The sequence below is a fragment of the Dasypus novemcinctus genome, chromosome 2, assembly GCF_030445035.2.
Source record: "Dasypus novemcinctus isolate mDasNov1 chromosome 2, mDasNov1.1.hap2, whole genome shotgun sequence".
In the NCBI taxonomy this organism is placed as follows: Eukaryota; Metazoa; Chordata; class Mammalia; order Cingulata; family Dasypodidae; genus Dasypus; species Dasypus novemcinctus.
The window spans coordinates 145455628-145477049 of record NC_080674.1 but is presented as its reverse complement, the minus strand read 5'-3'; the positions used below and the strand labels follow the sequence as shown (position 1 = coordinate 145477049).

The window sequence follows — 21422 nt, the reverse complement described above, 5'->3', positions numbered from 1 at the left end:
ATTCCTATAATGGTAATACTGACTTGACCCATTTTATCCTTTGGTTTTTTTTATGTCATACCTTATTTTTATCCCTCTTTTTCTCTTTTCATTACCCTTACTGATAATTTTCCTTTCTGAATTCTCCTCCAAGCCTCTCAGTACTGTTTTTTCCTTTTAGCTTACAGCATTCCCTTTAGTATTCCTTGTAGGACAGGTTTCTTGTTGATGAATTGTCTGTTTCTGTTTATGAATATTTTAAACTGCCCCTCATTTCTGAAGGATAGTTCTGCCAGAGAAAAAATCTTGGTTTGCAGTTTTTCTCATAGAGTATCTTAAATATATCATACCACTATTTTCTTGCCCATGGCTTCTTAAGATGAATGGGCACTACTTACTTGTGTCTTTAAATTTAAGGGGAGTCTTTTGTAAGCCACATATACATGCATACCTTGGAGATATTGAGTGTTCAGTTTTAGACCACCACAAGAAAGTGAATATTATAATGAGTCACATGAATTATTTTTGTTTCATAGGGCATATAAACGTTTTGTTTACACTATACTGTAATCTATTGAGTGTACAATATCGTTATGTCTATAAAACAATGTATATACCTTGATTAAAAATACTTTATTACTAAAAAATGGCTAACCATCGTCTGAGCCTTCAGTGAGTCATAATCTTTTTGCTGGTGGAGGGTCTTAGGTTTATATTGATGGTTGGGGCAGCTGTGGCAACTTCCTAAAATAAGACAAAAATGAAGTTTGATGCCACATTTGACTCTTCCTTTAATGAAAGATTTCTCTGCAGTATGTGATGCTATTTAATAGCATTTTACCCAGAATAGAACTTTTTGAGATTAGAGTCAATCCTTTTAAGCCTGTTATTACTTAACCAACTAAATTGATGCAAATTTCTAAATCATTTTTTGTCATTCAACAGTGTTCATAGCATCTTCACACAGAGTAGATTTCATCCCAAGAAACCACTTTCATTGCTTATCTGTAAGAAGCAACTTGACATCTATTGAAATTTTATCATGAGATTGCAGAAATTCAGTCACATCTTCAAGCTCCACTTCTAATTCCAGTTCTCTTGCTTTTTCACATTTTCAATTACTTCCTCTCCTAAAGTCTTGAACTCCTCAAAATCATCCATGAGTTTTGGAATCATCTTTTTCCAAACTCCTGTTAATATTGATATCTTGACTTCCTCCCATGAATCATGAATGTTTTTCATGGCATTTTGAGTGGTGAATCCTTTCCAGAAGATTTTCAAGGGACTTTGCCTAGATTCATTAGAGGTATCACTATCTAAAGCAGTCTTACAGATGTATTTCTTAAATAATAAGACTTGAAAGTTGAAATGAGTCATTGATCCATGGCCTGAAGAATGAACATTTTAATAGTGGGCATGAAAACAACATTAATTTTGTTGTACATCTCCATCAGAGGTCTTGTGTGACGAGATATGTTGTCAATGTGCAGCCATATTTTGAAAGGAATCTTTTTTTTCTAATTAATGGACCTCAAAAGTGGGCTTAAAATATTAAGAACCATGCTGTAAATGGATGTGCTATCACCCAGGCTTTGTTGTTCAATTTAAGGAACACAGGCTGAGTAGATTTAGCATAATTCTTAAGGCCCCTAGGTTTTTTAAAATGGTAAATGAGCATTGGCTTTAACTTAAAGTCACCAGCTGCTTATCCCCTATCAAGAGAGCAAGCTGCCCTGGATGGTGCTTCAGAGGCAATCACCGGACATTGTAAATCCTCACAGGGCCTACTGGATGGAATGGAGGAGAGTATGGGCCATGATGTGGACCATTGACTATGAGGTGCAGAGGTGCCCAAAGATGTACTTACCAAATCCAATGGATGTGTCATGATGATGGGAATGAGTGTTGCTGGGGGGGGGGAGAGGCGGGGTGGGGGGGTGGGGTTGAATGGGACCTCACATATATATTTTTAATGTAATATTATTACAAAGTCAATAAAAAAAAAAAAAAAAAGAGAGCAAGCAGGGAAGCGGACTTGGCCCAGTGGTTAGGGTGTCCGCCTACCACATGGGAGGTCCGCGGTTCAAATCCTGGGCCTCCTTGACCCGTGTGGAGCTGGCCCACGCGCAGTGCTGATGCGGGCAAGGAGTGCCCTGCCACGCAGGGGTGTCCCCCCTGTAGGGGAGCCCCACGCGCAAGGAGTGCGCCCCATAAGGAGAGCCGCCCAGTGCCAAAGAAAGTGCAGCCTGCCCAAGAATGGTGCCACATACACGGAAGAGCTGACACAACAAGATGATGCAACAAAAAGAAACACAGATTACCAATGCCGCTGACAACAACAGAAGCGGACAAAGAACACGCAGCAAATAGACACAGAGAACAGATGACTGGGGCAGGGGGGAGGGGGGGAGAAGGGAAGAGAAATAAATAAATAAATCTTAAAAAAAAAAAAAAAGAGAGAGCAAGCAGACACAAAAGGACCAAAACTGTATAATTGTGCTACTATGAACTAAATATATTGTATAACATATTGTATGATTCCATATTTATATAAAATGTAAATTAAATCAGTTTATAAAGATAAAAAAAAGAGTCAGCATGTCCTTTGACACTAGCTATGAAAATCCTGGATGGATCTTCTTCCAATAGAAGGCTGTTTCATCTACAATGAAAATCTGTATTTTAGTGTAGCCACTTTTTCAATTATCTTAGTGAGATCTTGACGTTGCACTTTTTTTTTTTTAAGATTTATTCTATTTCTCTCCCTTCCCCCCCGCCCCCCCCCCGGTTGTGTCTGTTCTCTGTGTCCACTTGCTGGGTATTCTTTTTGTCCGCTTCTGTTGTTGTCAGCAGCACAGGAATCTGTATTTCTTTTGTTGTTGTTGTTGTGTCTTCTTGCTGCGTCAGTTCTCCATGTGTGCAGTGCCATTCCTGGGCAGGCTGCACTTTCTTTCACACTGGGCAGCTCTCCTTACGGGGCGCACTCCTTGTGCATGGGGCTTCCCTACGCGGGGGACACCCCTGTGTGGCACGGCACTCCTTGTGCGCATCAGCACCGCACATGGGCCAGCTCCACACAGGTCAAGGAGGCCCATGATTTGAACCGCGGACCTCCCATGTGGTAGACAGATGCCCTAACCACTGGGTCAAGTCTGCCTCCCTTCACCTTGCATTTTTTGTTACGGAAATGACTTCTTTCCTTAAATCTCATGAACAAACCTCTGCTATCTTTAAACTTCTCTTCTGTAGCTTCCTCACCTCTCTCAGCCTTCACACAACTGAAGAGAGTTAGGGCCTTATTCTGGGTTAGGCCATGGCCTAAAGAAATGTGGGGCTGGTTTGATCTTCTATCCAGACCACTTAAACTTTTTCTGTACCAGCAATAAAGCTGTTTTGCCTTCTTCTATTTTGTGTGATCACTGGAGTAGCACTTTGAATTTCCTTTAAGAAAATTTCCTTTGCAGTCGCAACTTCGCTAACTGTTTAGTACAAGAGGCCTATCTTGGTTTTTGATATGCCTTCCTCACTAAGCGTAATCATTTCACATTTTTTTTAAAAAGTGAGAGATGTGTGACTCTTCCTTTCATTTGAATACTTACAGGCCTTTGTTAGGGTTACTATTTGGCCCAATTTCAATATTGTTGTGTCTCAGGGAGTAGGATGGACTGAGGAGAGGGAGAGAGATGGAAAAATGGTCGGTTGGTTGATGGAGCAGCAAGAACACACACAACATTTATTGATTAAGTTGGCCATCTTATATGGACATGACTTGTGGTGCCCCAAAGCAATTACAATAGTAACATCAAAGATCACTGATCACAGATCATAACAGATAAAATGGAAAAGTTTGAAATATTGTGAAAATTACCAAAATGTGACACAGAGTCATGAAATAAACAAGTGCAGTCGGAAAAATTGTGTCAATAGATTTCCTTGATGCAGGGTTGCCACAAACATTTAATTTGTTAAAAAAAAACAAACCAATATCTGCAAAGTGCAATAAAGTGAAGTGCAATAAAATGAGGTATGCCTGTAAATGGGACATGCTTTTTTATCCATTCTGCCAATCTCTGCCCCTGACTGGAGAGTTTAATCCATTTACAGTTAAAGACAGTACTGATAATGCAGGTCTTTCTTCTGCTATTTTGCTACTTGGTCCTTGTAAGTCTTATCTTTTTTGTTCCTTAATTCTTTCACTAACGCCTGCCTCCATATTTATTTGATTTTTTGTATTGTAGCATTTTGAATCCTTTCTCATTTTCTTCTTATTTTTCAGGTATTTTCTTTGGGATTTCCATGGGGCTTTAATTTAGTTTCCTAATTGTTTAATGACTTGACTTTAATAATGTACAAATACACTTTTATACCCCCTTCTGCCCCCACCTTTGTATTGTACTCATTACTAATTATATCTTTAAAATATATTCTGTCCCAAATATGGATTTATCATTACCTTTTTTTTTGGAAAGGGAGTCAAGAGTTTATTAAGAAACAAGAAAGAAAAAAGTATACAACCCCAGACATGGGTGTAGGCACACTACAGGGTGAGATATGCCTAGTGTTTTTTTTTTAAAACAAATCAATTTTATTGACACATATTAAGAAAGCATAGAATTCATCCAGCGTGTTCAATCAGTGGTATTTGGTATAATCAAATGGTTGTGCAGTAATCACTTCAATCATTATTGCATCACTTTCATTATTTCAATAATAATAATAAACAGACAAGAAAATTCTTTACCTTTCAATCTCTCTCTGTTTCCCCTGCTGTACATAGCTGCTATTTCTGGCTATTATTTTTTAAAATGTTTTTTTATTTTTAAATAAGCTTTTGTTTACATAAACATTACATAAAAATATAGGGGATTCCCATATGCCCCACTCCCTCCTTGTCCCATGCTCTCCCACATTAACAACAGCCTTCGTTAGTGTGGTACATTTGTCACAACTGATGAACACACATTGAAGCATTGCTACTAACCATGGACTATAGTTTACATTAAAGCATACACTCTATCCCAAACAATTTTGTAGGTTATGACAAAATATATAATGGTGTGTATCCATCATTGCATGTCATGCAGTACAATTCCAATGTCCTGAAAATACCCCCATGTTACACATATTTTTCTGTCTCCCTTCCCTCAGATCCTCTGGTGGCCACTGCATTTATATCAATAATAAAAGTTCTTCCATTGCTAGAATAATAATAAGTCTATAATAGAATAATAATAAATCTACTTTAGTCCATTGTTCAATTTCCAGTTTTGAGGATTTGGGGATGGTGGTACCTACTCTGTTTCCAATTGAGAGGGGGCTTAGATCCTATGGGACAGATGGATACAACTATCTTGCTTGCAATTGCAGACACTCTTTGTTCCTTGGAATGGGCTTTCTCCATCATCATCTCCATATTAGTTTTCCTGGGTGAGTCCAATTAACTGAAGAGTAGGTGTTGCAACTCTGCTGAGATTCAGGGCTCAACTGGCACGTGAATGGACCAAAGACAAGTCTCTGGGACATATATTTAACAAGTATTGTGCTAAGTATATGTTCACATAAAAGGGGCAGAAAAGCCATATCTAGAGAAACTATAAATGAGTCTAACTCTGTTACACTGAATTTATGGAAGCATGAATTCCAGAGTAAGGCCCACTACCAGGGTAAAAAATTCCTGAGCTTATCTGTCCTGCTTAAAGTATATGGATGTCTCTAGAGCCCTCATGAGCCCTGCTGTTTGAAGGCACTGTTTACAGTGGCAGTCAATGAGATCCTGCTGAGATTGCATAAACGTAACCTCTGGAATGACCTCCCACTCACTTTGAAATCTTTAGCCGCCAAAGATCATGTGTATTTAATATTTTCCCCTTTTGGTTAAGGTGTTTTCCAGATGCATTGCTAGTTGGTGCTTGTTAATAATCCCTTTGTGCCAGGAAGGTTTATCCCCAGGAGTCATGTACCACACAAGGGGAAGGTAATGCATTTATATGCTAAGTTTAGCTTAGAGAGAGGCCACATTTGAGCAACAGGGAGGGTTTCAGGAGGTAACTCTTAGGCAATATATAATGCTAGATTATATTTCAATTTCACAAGAAAAGATTTATAAATACAATATTGAGGGCCTGGTATAATGGATCTGTCTTTCTTTACTAGGCACTGCCCTTGTAATCTAGGTTTCTTGCCATTCTATTAGTAAATGTAGCAGGACTCCCCAGGATGGGAATTCAACATTCTTTCAGTAATTGTGTGGATCTCCACCTACCGAGACAATGCCCCATGAACATTTGAACTATTCATATGCCTTAGAGGCATGCCTCAGGTGCACCCCTCTCCACACATCCCCCCATCATCAACACCCCACACCAGTGATCTTCCCTTGCCACAGTTGACCCTTCTGTGACCCAAAACCTCTCCAAAAATGAAGCCAACAAAATAACCAAATAAAATTAATAAGAAAATGAAATAATAGTTTTAAAAATAAAAAATAAAATAAGGGAAGCAGACTTGGCCCAATGGATGGGGCGTCTGCCTACCACATGGGAGGTCCGCAGTTCAAACCCTGGGCCTCCTTAACCTGTGTGGAGCTGGCCCATGCACAGTGCTGATGTTGCGCAAGGAGTGCCGTGCCATGCAGGGTGTCCCCTGTGTAGGGGAGCCCCACGTGCAAGGAGTGTGTCCCGTAAGGAGAGCCGGCCAGCACAAAAGAAAGTGCAGCCTGCCCAAGAATGGGGCCGCACACACGGAGAGCTGACACAACAAGATGACGCAACAAAAAGAAACACAGATTCCTGGTGCCACTGATAAGGATAGAAGTGGTCACAGAAGAACACAGTGAATGGATAGAGAGCAGACAACCGGGGGGGTGTGGGGGGTGGGGATAAATAAATAAATCTTTAAAAAAATAAAAAATTGAAATAATATAAAATTTTTAGTCATTGTGTCTTTCATCACTGTAAGATCTGTTGTAAGTACAGTGATTTCTTCTGTATATTTCCCCAGTGTCTTATTTTTTCTAGTTTATCTTCAAAGAAGCTTTAGGTTACAGAAAAGTCACTTAGAAAATATAGGGGAGAAGGATTTTGGGAAGACGGCAATGGACTAATAGGCAGAGCTGAATGCTCTCACAAAAACAATGAAGAAAGAGCTAAAAGCTGTCCGAGGGATCTGCTTTGGGGGTCAGCAGACAAGGACAGTGTTACACAACCCCCCAGGAGGGTGAGGGACAGAGAGACAAAGAAGCCAAAAAGGCAAACATGAGTTACCAAGCCCCTGTAGCTACTCAGAAGGGCTCCCCTCCCCCACCCCAAAGATATTAAGCTTGGGTAAAACCTCTGGCTCACTGTAGCTGACTGAGAGGGGAACAGAAATCTTCATCCCTGTCAGCTGTTTCAAAGGAAAAAGGGGAGGGGGGGGAGGTTGGGGTGATTTTCTTCAGTGAATTCGGTCAGCAGAGCCCACTTTGAATCTCTAATCTGGATATTCAACACAGGAACACAGGAAAACAGAGGCTGAAACACCTCCATGGACAGGTATGCTGACTACCGCCATCTGCTGGTCAGTCTGGAAACTGCATGGACAAAAACTGCTTTCCCTATATCCAACCCTTGGGAGAAAATCTGCACTCACTAGTGAGTCCATGGCCTAATTTTGAAAACTTAAGCTAAGCAATTTTAAAAACTGAGAATATGTTGAACCAAATATCAGAGAAGAGCTGTGGAAACAAACAAAAAAACATTAGGCAAGAGAGAGAAATTAGCCATCAGAGCAAATACACTAAAATATTCAGATGCCTAGACATCAGCAAAATATTACAAACCATACTGGGAAAGAGAAAGAGATGGCTCAGCCAAAAGAACAAACCAAATATCCTGAAGAAATACAGGATTACTACAATTAATCAGAGATAATCAAACAACTCTCCTAAATCACTTCAAAGAATTTAAAGAAAACATAATTAAAGAAATAAAGGATATTAAGAAGACACTGGGAGAGCATAAAGAACAATTTGAAAACCTGCAAAGAAAAGTAACAGACCTTATTGGAATGAAAGACACAATGGATGAGATTAAAAATATCCCATAATGATGAAAGAGGTTGTTGATTTGGGAGAAGAGGAGTGAGAGGGTTTGGGGGTATGTGGGGACCTTTTATATTTTTTGACTGTAACATTTAAAAAAAGTGGAGAGAAAAAAGTATATAGAATTAAAACCATAAAAAATACATTAGAGGCACAAAAGAGCAGATTTGAATTGCTTGAAGACAGAATTAGTGATTTTGAAGACAGAAAATATAGGGGATTCCCATATACCCAATACCCTCCCCTTTTCCACTCTCCCCTCTTAATATCATTTTACATGTGGATGGTAGTTTGTTACAACTCATGTACAAATATTGAAGCATTGCTACTAAACATGGTCAATGGTTTACATTATGGTTTACATTTTTGATCATACGCTTTTATAGGTTTTGATAAAATTTAAAATGGCCTGTATCTGTTATTGCAAGATCATGTGGAACAATTCTAATGCCCTAAAAATGCCCTATGTTGCATCTATTTTATTCTTCCCTTCCTCTCCTCTCATAGCCTATGGTAACCACTAAGTTTCAATTTTCGAAGAATAAGATTCATAGTTACTTGCAGTATTATTGAGGGCTTGACATATTGATCTGTTTTCTTAGGCACTGCCTATGTTCTCAAGGGATTCTTGTCCCTCTAATTGAAAACATAGCAGCACTCCCCAGGATGGGAATTTAATATTTTCTTTATTGTATGGGTCTCCATCCACTGAGATAATACACTATGACAAGATGAACACTTATATATTCCATAAAAGCATGCCCTAGGTATGCCCTATCTCATATATCCCCCCATACCTGACACCCTACACCAGTAACCCTCCCCTGCCACATGTGCCAAAAGAACATTCCCAACATTGTAGTTTTAACCACAGATTTGCAAATCCCAAGAATTCACTCACTCCTTCCTCCAACCCTCCCCCCAGTTCCATGGATAGTCCAAACCAACCCCCTCACCTCCCTTGCCCTCAAAGACCAGCATCACTGAACCCAATCACATCACTGCACCACTCATGCCCATCCATTGCCCAACCACATTTTTGCATCTTATCATAGATTTGTCCCGTATTGGCATTGGCTCACCACTCTCTACTCCCTTTCTGTCTCCTGTTATGTTAGCTATCTTCCATAATATAGCTCTGTGAGTCTGCTCAATTTGCTTAAGTCATATCAGTGAGATCATTATCATTACTTTTTATCCATTTGCATTTTAGCACCTGTAAGAAGTAAAAAGTGGAGTTACATATTAAAAAATTCAATAAATAGTATTGGAGGTCTTTATTTCTTTATGATGCCTTGATCTACTGTCTAGTGTCCTTTCCATTCAGTCTGAAGAACTCCCTGTAGCATTGCTTTTAGGGCAGGTCTGATGGTGATAAACTCCTTCAGTGTTTGTTTTTCTGAAAATATCTTAATCTCTTTCTCATTTTTGAAAAACAGTCTCTTTGGATGTAAAATTCTTGGTTAGTCATTGTTTTCTTTCCACACTTTAAATAATTACTCCCACTGCCTTTTTTCTTCCAAGGTTTCTGATAAGAAATTGACACTTAACATTATTGGTACTCCCTTGTATATAACACATTGCTTTTCTCTTGCAGCTTTCAGAACTCTCTTTTGTCCTTGGCATTTTGACTGTTTGACCACTATGTGTCTGGGCATGAATTTCTTTGAGTTTATACTGTTTGGGGGTTTGGATTCTTGAACATGCATATTTTTGTTTTGGTTCGTTTTTAAAATTCCCATGTCTTTATTGAGATTCTAGTATTGTTCATTCATTGTTTTCCTGTTATCTTTTAGTTCTTTCTCTGTTTTTCCTTTATCTCCTTGAGCATATTGAAGATCTTTTTATTTAAGATAACAATAATTTTATTCCAGAGTATACAATAATATAATTCATAGAGGATGAAAAACAGAATCAGTTTTGTATTGTATCAAGAATTACAGATTCTTAGACTTTTAGATTAAAGGTCAATATTAGCATTAATGAGTAAGACAAGAGATACTAAAATGAGCACTGAGATGGGTGACCAGGAATAATATGCTTGCCAAATTTTTCTATCTCAATTTTTAGAAATGACATTAGTCAATAACTAGTAGTAGAGATGAAGAAATAGTGAATTTTTAATTATGTATTTTCTGAGGATCATTTTTTAAAAAAGTCTTTGTCTAGTATGTCCAAAGTCTGGCCTTTTCATTGATGATTTCTGAATTTTTATCTTGTTCCTTTAGATGGGTCATCAGTCCATGCTTCTTTGTTTGTCTTGTAATCTATTGTTGCACTCTACATTTTTTCTTTCTTTCTTTTTTGCACTCTATACATTTTAATATTTCAAAGTGTTATCTCTGGGATTGTATCTAGCTAGTGGTAGGTTAGAGATTTCCTTGAATGCCAGGAGCTAACAAAAACAAACAAACCAATGCAAACTACAACTTTCACAGTTTTTGCAAATTTGTGCTATGTTTGCTGGTGCTCTTCTTCTAAGTTTAGCCTTCCTATCAAGAGGATGAGCCTGAAGCAAATGTGAGGTGCAAGGTTTGCTCTATCTTTTCTGAGCCTGTGTCTTGTCCTGGGTTTATGCTTGCTTGGGGCCTTTGGTATTCCCCCATTTTTAGGTACTGGAATACCCCTCTACTCTAAATAGTCTTTCTTCCACTCCAGGGAGCTTTATTGTATGACTTAAAGCAAGTAATTCTTCAACCCAGACCTCTTTGACTTAATTGTTACTTTAACTATCTGAAATTTTCTTCTGCCTACAGGGCAAGTTCTGGGAAGGCAAGCCCAAGAAGAATTTCCTGTTTCAGTCTTTCAGGCTGTCAACTGATTGATGGGCATAGGGATTACTTTGCTCTCTCCAGATCAGGGCCAGGGACCCACAATGGGAGTGCAGGCTGGCTCCAAACCATGCTCAGGAGGGGCTGGAGGATGGGCCAGCAAGGCCCCATGAGTTTCTCCTACTGTTTTTTTTTTTTTTGGCAAGGGAGTAAAGAGTTTATTAAGAAACAGGAAATGAAAAACAGTATATAATTGTGGACATGCTGCAGAGTGAGATCCTACTGTTTTTTAAATTTGAGTCTTCTTGATTCGGCATTCCTCCAGTTACTGAAACTCTTTGCTTTCCAAAGTTCTGAGGAAGATGTCTCTGACAGTTTTTTGCTAGATGTTCAAAGATTCTGTAGGGGTTCAGCACCCCAGAGCATCTTCTGCTGCCATCTTGGTTGACTGGAAATCCCATACACTCTTGCACATACTTAAAAGTCTTAAAAATTCCTATAGTTAGGAATATCTTCTGAATGTCTAACTTAAAATCTCTCTAGCTTTTTTTTTTAGTACTTTTTAAAAATTTATTTTAGAAATACTTTAGATTACATAAAAAATATAGGGGATTCCCATAGCCCCACTCTCTACCCCTCCCATACTTTCCCACATTAACAATATCCTTCATTAGTGTGGTACATTTGTTACAACTGATGAACACATTTTGGAGCATTACCTTTAAGCATGGATTATAGTTTACATTATAGTTTACACTCTATCCCAAACAATTTTGTAAGTTATGACAAAATATATAATGGCCTGTATCCATCATAGCAATGCCATTCAGGAAAATTCCAGTGTCCTGAAAATGCCTCCATGTTACAACTATTTTTCCCTTCCCCACCCCTTAGAACTTCCAGTGGCCACTGCTTCCACATGAATGATAAAAGTTTTTACATTGCTAGAATAACAATAAGTCTATAGTGAAATAACAGTAAATCTACTTCAGTCTATCATTCATTCCCCAATACTGAGGATTCGAGGATGGTTATGCCCACTGTGCCTCTAACTGAGAGGGGGCTTTGATCCCATGGGACAGGTGGGTGGAATTATCTTGCTTGCAGTTACAGACTCTCTCTGTTCCTTGTGATGATCATTGTCCATCATCATCTTGTTAGTTGACCTGGGTGAGTCCAGGTCATTGCTAGTTGGCACTTGGTAATAATCCCTCAGTACTGGGGAGGCTTATCTCCAGGAGTCATGTCCCATTCTGGGGTATTGGGGGGAGGTAATGCATTTATATGTTGTGTTTGGCTTAGAGAAAATCTCTCTGGCTTTGATTAAAGGCTTTTCCTATTGAAATATAGGAAAGGGCAAAACAGCTTTTCCCTCTGCTAATGTAAAAAAAAAGTTTGTTCCTTTCATAGAGGATCTGACCTCTAAATTTGTCTTTTTATGACAAATATTCCTGGCATATTTGAACAATGGTTCAGAATCAATTAAATCAAGTCAGGGTAATGGGCCAACTTTAATTGTGGCCACAGTGATGTTATTAGCCTGCTGGGGAAGTATAGCCCCTTAAAGTTATCCAAGAGGCTGCCAGGTCAAAGAGGGGCCACCAAAGAAGGAAGGAGGAGTCGGGGAACCTGGAAGGCCAAGACCACAGATGCTTCTTGGGGTGAAGGTGCAGGGCTGTGAGAAAACTGAGAAGGGAGCACGGTTGGGGGCAGATCATGAAGGGGCCCATGATCTCCAGAGCCTGTTGCACCAGAAATTTATGAGCCCTTGGGTTGGCTCACCTTGGAATAGCTTGCAAAGCACTTTCATGGATCCCCTTTCATCAGAGTATGGGAGAGAGGCAAGGGAAGTGGTGTTATCCTTGTTTTACAATAGAGATTAGTGAGGTCCAAGGAGGTGAAGCTATTGTCCCAAAGATACAGCTCATAAATGCAAAATCAGGAATCGAATCTAAGCCCCTTCTTTCTGAAATGGGTGCTTTTCCTGACATTACACCACCTCTGTAGCAGCAGGATTGTGATTTGGGTATGTGTCAGAGTAGGAATTGTTCCTGAACTCTCCCTTGTAAATAATGCCTCTGCAGACTAAGGGGGATTTTGGTTTTGTTCTAGCTGCTTCCAAGTCTGCCTCCATGTTAACAGCTTCTGTAGGCCTGGCTGCCATGGCCTGTTCCCAGTGGTGGTGGGGCCAGCCATGTAGCTACCATGCCTGGGTGGATGCTTGGTTTGGTTTCCTTGTGGACCAAATACTGGCTATAGTAGGCTGACTTGGGACAGGAAAGGATGACCCTGTCTTCCACCCTTGTATTGTTGACTTCCTATCAGAACCCTGAGGGACTCCAGCTGCACAGCAGTTCTGACTTGCTTCCGTTTGGTTGTGCTGCAGGGGACACCATCTTCAGCTCTACTATTGCATGCCTTGAAGGGAAATTAGTTCAGTTAAGTGTGCAGATCCCAATAAAATTTTTCTGCGATGTCATTATTAATCTCATGGAGCATGGAAAAGATATAATCTCAGCTCTCTCTGCCCCATTCTTGTCTGTGTCGCTGTGTGGGAGGAGGCTCACTCAGGGTGATGTCTTTCCTGCTGAGTTATAAGGCTGGTTTCCCTCTAGCCAAAATGTCTGTCTGTGTAGTAGGACGCCGCTGTGAGTTCCACAGATTGTCATGGTATTGGTTCAAGGAAAGGCAGAAGTGTGTTATAACTTTGTTTTCTTAACTTATGCTTTTTTTTTATTTTTATTTTTTGGGGAACAGAGCAGCACTTTCCAGAGGTGATGCTGGGGGAAGAATTTCTTAGCCTAAGTCTGGACCAGGTATGCAGCTTAATATCCAGTGACAAGCTGACCGTTTCTTCAGAAGAGAAGGTATGGCATGGCTCTTTGTGATGAAACAGAGTCCTCATGATCTGGTCACGGGAGGGATTTATGGTTCAGTGAGATATTTCTTCCCTCCCTCCCTTTTTCACTCCCTGCCTTCCTCCCTTCTTTTATCCAGGGCTTATTTCTTGTCCTTTTAAACTTTAAAACAAACCAGCTTCTGGTCCATGACAACTACACCTGCTTTCTGGATTCATTAAATAAAAAAAAACAGTGATGATGATGATGATGATGACATAGCTGCCTCCATCTACTAAATATCGAAAGTTTTCTAAGCACAGTGCAAAGTGCTTTATGTTCTTCAATTCATTCAGCCTTTACCTCGGTGCTGTGAAGCAGGCATTGCTATTGCCCCCATGTTACAGCTGAGGTTTAAGCACTGTCCTGCATGGCCTCTTATGAGTATCATCAAACATTTTAGCCAGAATAGACTTTTTGAGAACACCTCTTCCAATCCTTTCATTTACTGATAGAAAAACTGAGACTGAGGGAGGGGATAGGAACTCCTTCATGTCACAGAGATAGTCTGTAGCCAATCCAGGACTAGAACCCAGGTCTCCTGACACAGGTCCCCTAGTCCACTTACTGCACACCTTTTCCAAGCCTTCCCTCTTGCTGTCCTCTCTGTTTGGCTTATTTTCTCATCCCATCTTAACCTATTGAATTCCAAACCAGTTCAGATTCTTCTTCTACCAGAAAGGATTCCAGGAGTGCAGTCTGTTATAGTGAAAATAACATGCATTTTGGTGTTGGCCAGCTGGGTACAAATCTCATCTCTAATCTTTAAAAATTATTTCTATGACCTAGGCAAGGTACTTTGGCTCTCTGTTTTCTTATTTGTGAAGTGAAGATAGTACTAGAACGTATTTCACAAGGTGATTGCGTGGTTAAAAAGGATAATGTATATAAAATGTCTGGTATAATATCTGGTACCTAGTACGTTCTAAGTCAGTGTTAGTAGGTTAGTAGATGCAGGTTTGTACTGACCTTGCATTTGCAATTGATCTCTTCTTCTCATCTTGTTCTGCTTTTTATTATAATTATATCTGAACTCACTGCTCAACTGTGAGTTTCCTGATGGTAAGGACTGCATCTTATTCATCTCTGCATCATCAGAGATGTTCAAGGACTGTTTCTTGAATTGTCTTATTCCACTCTTAGTGCCCAAGCTTGAGGCCCTTTCCTGAGGGACTATTCCCTGGATAGCCTTGGAAAGGGTTTTACATCAGAGATGACACTGTGCTAAGAGGCACTTGATCAGATGATTGAGGAAATTTATAAGCCCCTACCTATCATCCTGGAAAAATATGATCAAAAGAAAAGCAGTTGGGAACTTCTGGGAAGATGGTATGGGAGTAGGTAGGCACGGCTCAAGTCTCTCACAAAAGCAATGGAGGAAGGGCAAAAAGCTGTCTGAGGGAGCTACTTTGGGGGTCTTCGGACCAGGAGAGAGCTGTGCATCCTCCAGGAGGATGAAGGACAGAGGGACATAGAAGTTGAAATGAAAGCAGTAAATTACAAACCCTGTGGCTGGGAAGGGCAATTATCCTCTACCCTCAGTGTGAACAGCCTGGATAAAACCTGTGGTTCACTGCAGCCAACTGAGAGGGGAACAGATATATTCCGTCCTTGGAAGAGGGAATATGTGGCAGAGGGTGGGGGTGGTTTCTCTTCCATGACTTTGGACAACAGAGCCCACATTGAATCTTGGCTTTGTAGAGACTAGAAACATGGGCAAGTCCCCTTGGAGCACGTCTGCACCCCATTAGTGGGTCCCTGGCCCTATTTTGATATTTTACGCTGGGCAATTTTAAAGACTTAACATAAGTAGAACCAAAAATCAAAGAAGAGCTGTGAAACAAAACCACTAGGCAAGAGAAAGAAATTGACCATCAGAGTAAATTTGCTGACATATTCAGATGCCTAGACATCAGCAAAAAATTACAAGTCATACTAAGAAACAGGAAGAGATGGCCCAGCCAAAGGAACGAACCCAAAATCCTGATAAGACACAAGGTTTAAGACAACTAATAATGATAATCACACAAATCTCCTAAATAAATTCAGGGAGTTCAAGGAAAATATGACAAAGAGATAAAGAAAATTTAGACACTGAATGAGCACAGAGAATAATTTGAAAACCTGCAAGGAAAGTAACAGAGATTACGGGAATGAAAGACACAATGGATGAAATTAAAAATACGTTATAGGGAAGTAGATGTGGCTCAAGTGATTGGGCTCCTGTCTACCATACGTGAGGTCCATGGTTCAATTCCTGGGGCATTCTGGTGAAGGCAAGCCGGCCTGTGCGGTGAGCTGGCCCAAGCAGAGAGCTGGCCTGTGCAGAGAGCTGGTCTGTGTGATGAACTGGCCTGAGTGGAGTGCTGGCCCATGCAGGCGTGCTGGCCTGCGCAGGAGTACTAGCCTATGTGGGAAGCTGGCCTGAGTGGAGAGTTGGTGCAGCAAGACGACAGAACAAATAGAGACTCAGAGGAGAGACAATAAGAGATGCAGCAGACGAGGGAGCTGAGGTGGCACAAGAGATTGCATACCTCCCTCCTACTCTGGAAGTTTTCAGGTTTGGTTCCCAGTGCTGCCTAAAGAGAAGACAAGCAGAAACAGAAGAACACACAGCAAATGGACAGAGAGAGCAGACAGTGAGGGGAGTGTAGATAGATAAATAAATCTTAAAAAAAATACATTAGAGGTATATAACAGCAGATTTGAATTGATGGAAGACAGAATTATTGGCTTGGGGGACTGAGCATCTGAACCTGAAAAGACAGGAGAACAGAAAGAGAAAAGAATGGAAAAATGAAACAGGGTCTCAGGGAAGTGAATGACAAAGTGAAACACGCAAACATACACATTAATTGTGTCCTAGAAGGAGAAGAGAATGGAAAAGGGGCAGAAAGAAAGAATATTTGCGGAAATAATGACTGAAAACTTCCCCACCCTTATGAAAGAAGGACAACACACCCCAAACAAAATAAATATGAATAGACTTACTCTGAGACAACTACTATTCAGAATAACTAACAGAGATATAGAGAGGTTTCTGAAAGCAGCAAGAGAAAAGCAAAGCATCACATACAAGGGAAGTGCAATATGACTTAGTGCCATTCTCCCATCAGAAACCATGGAGGCAAGAAGAAAGTGGTATGATGTATTTAAAGTACTGAAAGAGAAAAACCTCTAGCTAAGAATTCTTTAACTGTCCTTCAAAAATGAGGGTAAGTTTAAAGTCTTCACAGATGAACAAAAACTAAAAGAGTGTGTTTCCAAAAGACCAGATTTACAAGAGAATCTAAAGGAAGTACTATAGCCTGAAAAAAAGAAACAAGGGTGAGAGACTTGGAGAAGAGTATGGAAATGAAGATTATTAACAGTAAATTAAAGGTAAAAAGACAGACAATAGGAAGCTATGACAATGGTAAGTCAAAAAATAAAATGGATGAAATAAGTAATGCCTTTACACTAATAACATTGAACATTAATGGCTTTAACTCCCCAAAGGACATAGACTGACAGAATGGATAAAAATATGATCCTTCTATATGACTTCTACAAGAGATTCACTTAGATTTATGGATACAAGGTTGAAAGTGAACAGTTGAAATAAGATATTCCATGCAAATAGTAACCAAAAAAGAGCTGGAGTAGCTATACTAATATTGGACAAAATAGATTTTAAATGCAAAATTATTGTAAGGGATGAAGAAGGTCATTGTATATTAATAAAAGGGGCAATTCACCAAGAAGAAATACCTCTAGTAAATATTTATGCACCTAACTTGGATGTCCTAAGATATATGAGGCACACACTGGCAAAACTGAAGGGAGAAAGAGATGGCTCTACAATAATAATTGGAGACTTCAGGACACCACTCTTGTATTGGATAGAACATCTAGACAGTGGGTAAAGAAACAGAGAGCTTGACTAATGTGATAAATGAACTAGACCTAACAGAAATTTATAGAGCATTATATCTGCAAACAGTAAGATACACATTCCTTTTAAGGGAAAACTCACAAATAAATGGAGATTAAACAACACATCCTTGATCAGTGGGTCAAAGAAGAAATTGCAAGAGAAATCAATAAATATCTTGAGATGAATGAAAATAACACAACATATCCAAACCTATGGGATATAGCAAAGGCAGTGCTGAGAGGGAAATTTATAGCCCTCAGTGCTTACATTAAAAAAGAAGAGCTAACATCAAAGATCTAACTGCCCACCTGGAGGAACTAGAAAAATAATAGCAAACAAATCCCAAACCAAGCCGAAGGAAAGAAATAGTAAAGATCAGAACAAAAATAAATGAAATTGAGAACAAAAAAACCAGTTGAGATAATCAACAAAACCAAAAGTTGGTTCTTCGAGATCAACAAAATTGACAAACCCTTGGTTAGACTGACCAAAAAAAAAAAAAAAGACACAAATAAATAAAATCTGAAATGAGAGGGGGACATTAGCACTGACCCTGCAGAAATAAGAGAAATCATAAGAGGATACTGTGAACAACTATACACCAAAAAATCAGACAATATTGGCAAGATAGACAAATTCCTAGAAACACGCTATATTAGTCAGCTTAAGGGATGCTGATGCAAAGTACCAGTATCACACTAATTTCTGTAATGAACATAGATGAAAAATTCCTGAACAAAATACTTGCAAACTAAATCCAAAAGCACATTAAAAGAATTATACACCATGATCAAGGGGTTTTATACCAGGTATGCAAGGATGATTCAACGCAAGAAAATCAGTTAGTGTAATAAACCACATTGATAAATTGAAGAAGAAAAATCACATGATCCTCTTGATTGACGCAGAAAAGGCATTTGAGAAATACAACAAACTTTCTTGACAAAAACACTCCAAAAGATAGGAATAGAAGGAAACTTTCTCAATATGATAAAGTACACATATAAAAAATCTACAGCTAACATTATGCTTAATGGTGAAACACTGAAAGCTTCCCACTGATCAGAAACAAGAAAAAGATACCTACCCTCCCCATTTTTATTCAGTATTGTGCTGGAAGTTCTAGATGGAGCACTTAGATAAGAAAAAGAAATAAAAGGCACCCAAATAAGAAAGGAAGAAGTAAAACTTTCACTGTTCACTAATGAAATGATCCTTTATCCAGAAAATCCCCCGAAATATGCAACAAAGCTACTAGAAGAAAAGGACAAGTTCAGCAAAGTGTTGGGATACAGGATTAATATGCAAAAAACTAGTAGCATTTCTATATACTACTGAAGAACATTCTGAGGAGGAAGTCAGAAAAAATTCCATTTATAATAGTGACTAAAAGAATCAAATATTTAGGAATAACTTAACCAAGGACATAAAGGACCTGTATCCAGAAAACATTGCTAAGAGAAATTAAAGAAGACCTAAATAAATGGAAGGACATTCTGTGCTCATGGAGTGGAAGACTAAATATCATTAGGTTGTCAATTCTACCCAAACTGATTTACAGATTCAATATGATCCCAATCAAAATCCCAACAGACTTTTTTAATAAAAAAAAATATAAAGCCAATTATCAAAATTATTGGAAGGGTAAGGGACCCCAGAGAGAGAAAAATGTCTTAAAAAAGAAGAATGGAGTTGTAGGATTCTCACTTCCTGGTTTTGAAGCATATTTCTTAGCAACAGTGGTAAAAATACCATACCATGGCACTAGTGTAAAGATAGACTATTGACTAGTGGAACCAAATTGAGAATTCAAAAATAGTACCTGACATATTCAGTCAAGTGATTTTTGACAAGGCTGTCAAGCCCATTCAGCTGGGCCAGAACAATCTAGTCAACAAATGGTACTTGGAGGGAAGCAGATGTGGCTCAGGGGATTGAGTGCTTACTTCTCACATGGGAGGTCTGGTTTTGGTTCTGGAGAAGATGTACAAGATGGTAAGGTGATACCATGGGCTAGCCCAGTGAACTGATGCGATGAGATGACACAGTGAGATGATGCAACCAAGAGACAGTAGGAAGATGCAACAAAGCAGGGAGTGGAGGTGGCTCAGGCAATGAGCGCCTCCCTCCCACATGGGAGGTTCCCAGGTTCAGTTCCTGGTGCCTTCTAGAAAGAGAAGACCAGCACACAACAAATGGACACAGCAAATGCAAACAATGAGGGGGCGGGGAAAAATAAATAGATAAAATAAATCTTAAAAAAAAAAAATGGTACTGGGAGAACTGGATCTCCATATCCAAAGGAAAGAAAGAAAACCTCTAACTCTCACTGTATATAAAAATTAACTCAAAATGGATCAAGAAACTAAATATAAAAGCTACAATCATAAAACTCCTAGAAGATAATGTAGGAAAATATCTTCAAGATCTTGTGATAGTAGTTTCTTAATGCTTATACTCAAAGCTTGAGCAATGAAAGAAAAAATAGAGAAATGGGACCTCCTCAAAATTAAAAACTTTTGTTCTTCAAAAGACTTTGTCAAGAAAGCAAAAATGCAGGGTACTCAATGGGAGAAAATATTTGTAAATCACATATCTGATAAGGCTTTGATATCCATGTTATAACAGAAGAGATCATACAACTCAATGATAAAAAGATAAGCAAACCGATTAAAAAATGGGCAAAGACTTGAACAGACATTTTTCCAAAGAAGAAATACAAATGGCCAAAAAGCATATGAAAAGATGCTCAACATCACTAGCTATTAGGGAACTGCAGATCAAAACTACAATGAGATATCATTTTACACCTCATAGAATGGCCATTATTTTAAAACAAACAAACAAACAAACAGGAAACTACAGGTGCTGGAGAGGCTGTGGAAAAATAGGAACACTCCACTGTTGGTGGGAATATAGAATGGTACAGCCTATGTGGAAGATAGTTTGGCAATACCTCACATAGCTGAGGGGGAGTGGATGTCGCTCAAGCAGTTGAGCACCCACTTCCCACACGGGAGGTCCTGGGTTTTGTTCCTGGTGCTTCCTGAATAAACAAAAGCAAGCAACAAACAAAACAAATGATAAAATCAACTCAGGGAAGCTGATGTGGCTCAGTGATTGAGTGCCGGCTTCCTACATTCGAGGTCCTGGGTTCAATCCCCAGTCCCTAAAAGCAAAAGAAACTGATATAGAACTGCCATATGATCCAGCAATCCCATTACTAGGAAGAACTGAAAGCAAGGACACGAACTAACTTTTATACACCAGTGCGTATAGCAGCATTATTCACAATTGCTAAAATATGAAACTAGCCCAAGTGTCCATCAACCAATGAATGGATAAATAAAATGTGTTATATACATACAATGGAATATTATTCAGTTGTCAGAAGAAATGAAATTGGGATGCATTTGACAACACGAATGGACCTTGAGGATGTTATGTTGAGTGAAATAAGCCAATCATAACAGGAAAAATATTGTATGGTCTCACTAATATGACTAAATATGGTGAGTAAACTCTCAGAGGTAATCTCTAGAGTATAGAACAGTAGGAGATAGAATTTGGGTTGAGAATGGGAGCTGATGCTTAATGTATGCAGTATTTTTAATACAGTTTATTGTAAAAGTGTAGAAATGAATAGAGTTGATGGTAATACATTATAGTGAGTATAATCAACACTACTGATTTCTAAATGTGATTGTGGTTGAAAGTGGTAGTCTATGGATATAAATGTCATTTGAAAGGACATTCCATAACCTAGGGAATGCATAACAATG

General features: G+C 39.1%; 1 protein-coding gene across 2 annotated transcripts in view; it reads left to right on the top strand.

Moving 5' to 3' along the window:
* The window catches only part of KLHL3 (kelch like family member 3), a 196430-nt gene that overhangs the window by 105818 nt on the left and 69190 nt on the right, over positions 1 to 21422 (top strand). For both annotated transcript variants that reach the window (XM_023586585.3, XM_004450501.5), the window contains exon 6: positions 13585 to 13694. In XM_023586585.3, the coding sequence (XP_023442353.2) occupies positions 13585 to 13694 (110 nt within the window). The remainder of the gene's footprint in view (positions 1 to 13584; positions 13695 to 21422) is intronic.